General features: G+C 38.4%; 1 protein-coding gene across 1 annotated transcript in view; it reads left to right on the top strand.

Moving 5' to 3' along the window:
- The window catches only part of Prex2 (phosphatidylinositol-3,4,5-trisphosphate dependent Rac exchange factor 2), a 295,598-nt gene that overhangs the window by 199,952 nt on the left and 94,467 nt on the right, over positions 1 to 1,179 (top strand). The window contains exon 31 of the mRNA XM_028769792.1: positions 363 to 404. Within this exon, the coding sequence (XP_028625625.1) occupies positions 363 to 404 (42 nt within the window). The remainder of the gene's footprint in view (positions 1 to 362; positions 405 to 1,179) is intronic.

The following is a 1,179-nucleotide window of genomic DNA, read 5'->3' as shown; positions in this document are numbered from 1 at the left end:
AGAGAGAGAGAGAGAGAGAGAGAGAGAGAGAGAGAGAGAGAGAGAGAGATACAGCTCCACAGCTTGCAATACATATGTTAGGGAATAGCATATAGGCTAAAGCAGCTAAGGATCGCCTCAAATTTGGCAAGATTTCAATGGTGTTCTATTCCTTTTGTAATTCATAGATGAAAGATATTTTAGCATCTTGAGCAATTGATAGCAATTATCTTTGCAAGTGGGCAACAGTAGAATGTCAAGTAAATATAATTGTGATTGCCTAATATAATAAGACCATGGTAATTTTTACTATCATGTTACAGTATGAAGTATGCTTCAGAAACAGAGTGGACAATTAACAAATGTGCTTGTTTTCTCTGCAGAGGTGAAGTGCCGCATACTACTGGGTCTCCTTGAATACTCAGGTAATGTTTTCTCCTAGTTTTACTGTCAATAGTACGTGTCTCAGGATCATAAAAGTCTTAAAATAGGAAATCAATTCCTTCTGCCATTTTAAGAGATAAAATGAGCCTTTGACACCTGCCTTTTTCAAAGAAGTGGAAAGATTGTTTTTTTAAAAAAATTACGTGTTTTAATAAGAGCACAAAAGCTTTTTCTCATTTTTGATCATAAGTACATAAGAAAATACATATAAACATATATTAAAACAGTCTTGTTAATAAAAGAAAGAGGAAGTTGGGCATGGAAGAACAGGCAGGCAATCCCATTCTTCAAGAAACCAATGAAGGTACAGCATCATAAATTTAAGTCCATCCTGGGTTACACAGCAATATCTTCCCTCAAGAAGACAAGGGGAAAGTGTGTGGATTGTAGTAAAGGCAAGCACTATTTACTTTTAAATACCTAACGTGGCAGCTGTCACAAGTGTACGTCAAATATGTATTGTACAAAAGAACGATGGTCTGAGAATGTAGCTGCGTTGATCGAGTGCCCAGCTAACAGTCAGGAAGCCATTGGTTGTGTCCATAGAGTGGATGATGGGACCTACATACTCCTAAAGTTTGCACCCAGAAAGTGGGTGCTGTGAAAGTAGGTAGGAGTTCAGCATTGTCTGCATCATGGTATCTAGGAGCAGGTTCCAATGCCACAGTGGAGACAGGACCTTTACTGGACTGGGATTGATTTTTTCTCTTCTCTCTCTCTCTCTCTCTCTCTCTCTCTCTCTCTCTCTCTCTCTCT

This window comes from Grammomys surdaster, unplaced genomic scaffold (assembly GCF_004785775.1).
Source record: "Grammomys surdaster isolate TR1022 unplaced genomic scaffold, NIH_TR_1.0 64, whole genome shotgun sequence".
Classification (NCBI taxonomy): domain Eukaryota; kingdom Metazoa; phylum Chordata; class Mammalia; order Rodentia; family Muridae; genus Grammomys; species Grammomys surdaster.
This window is presented reverse-complemented; position numbering and strand designations above follow the sequence as displayed.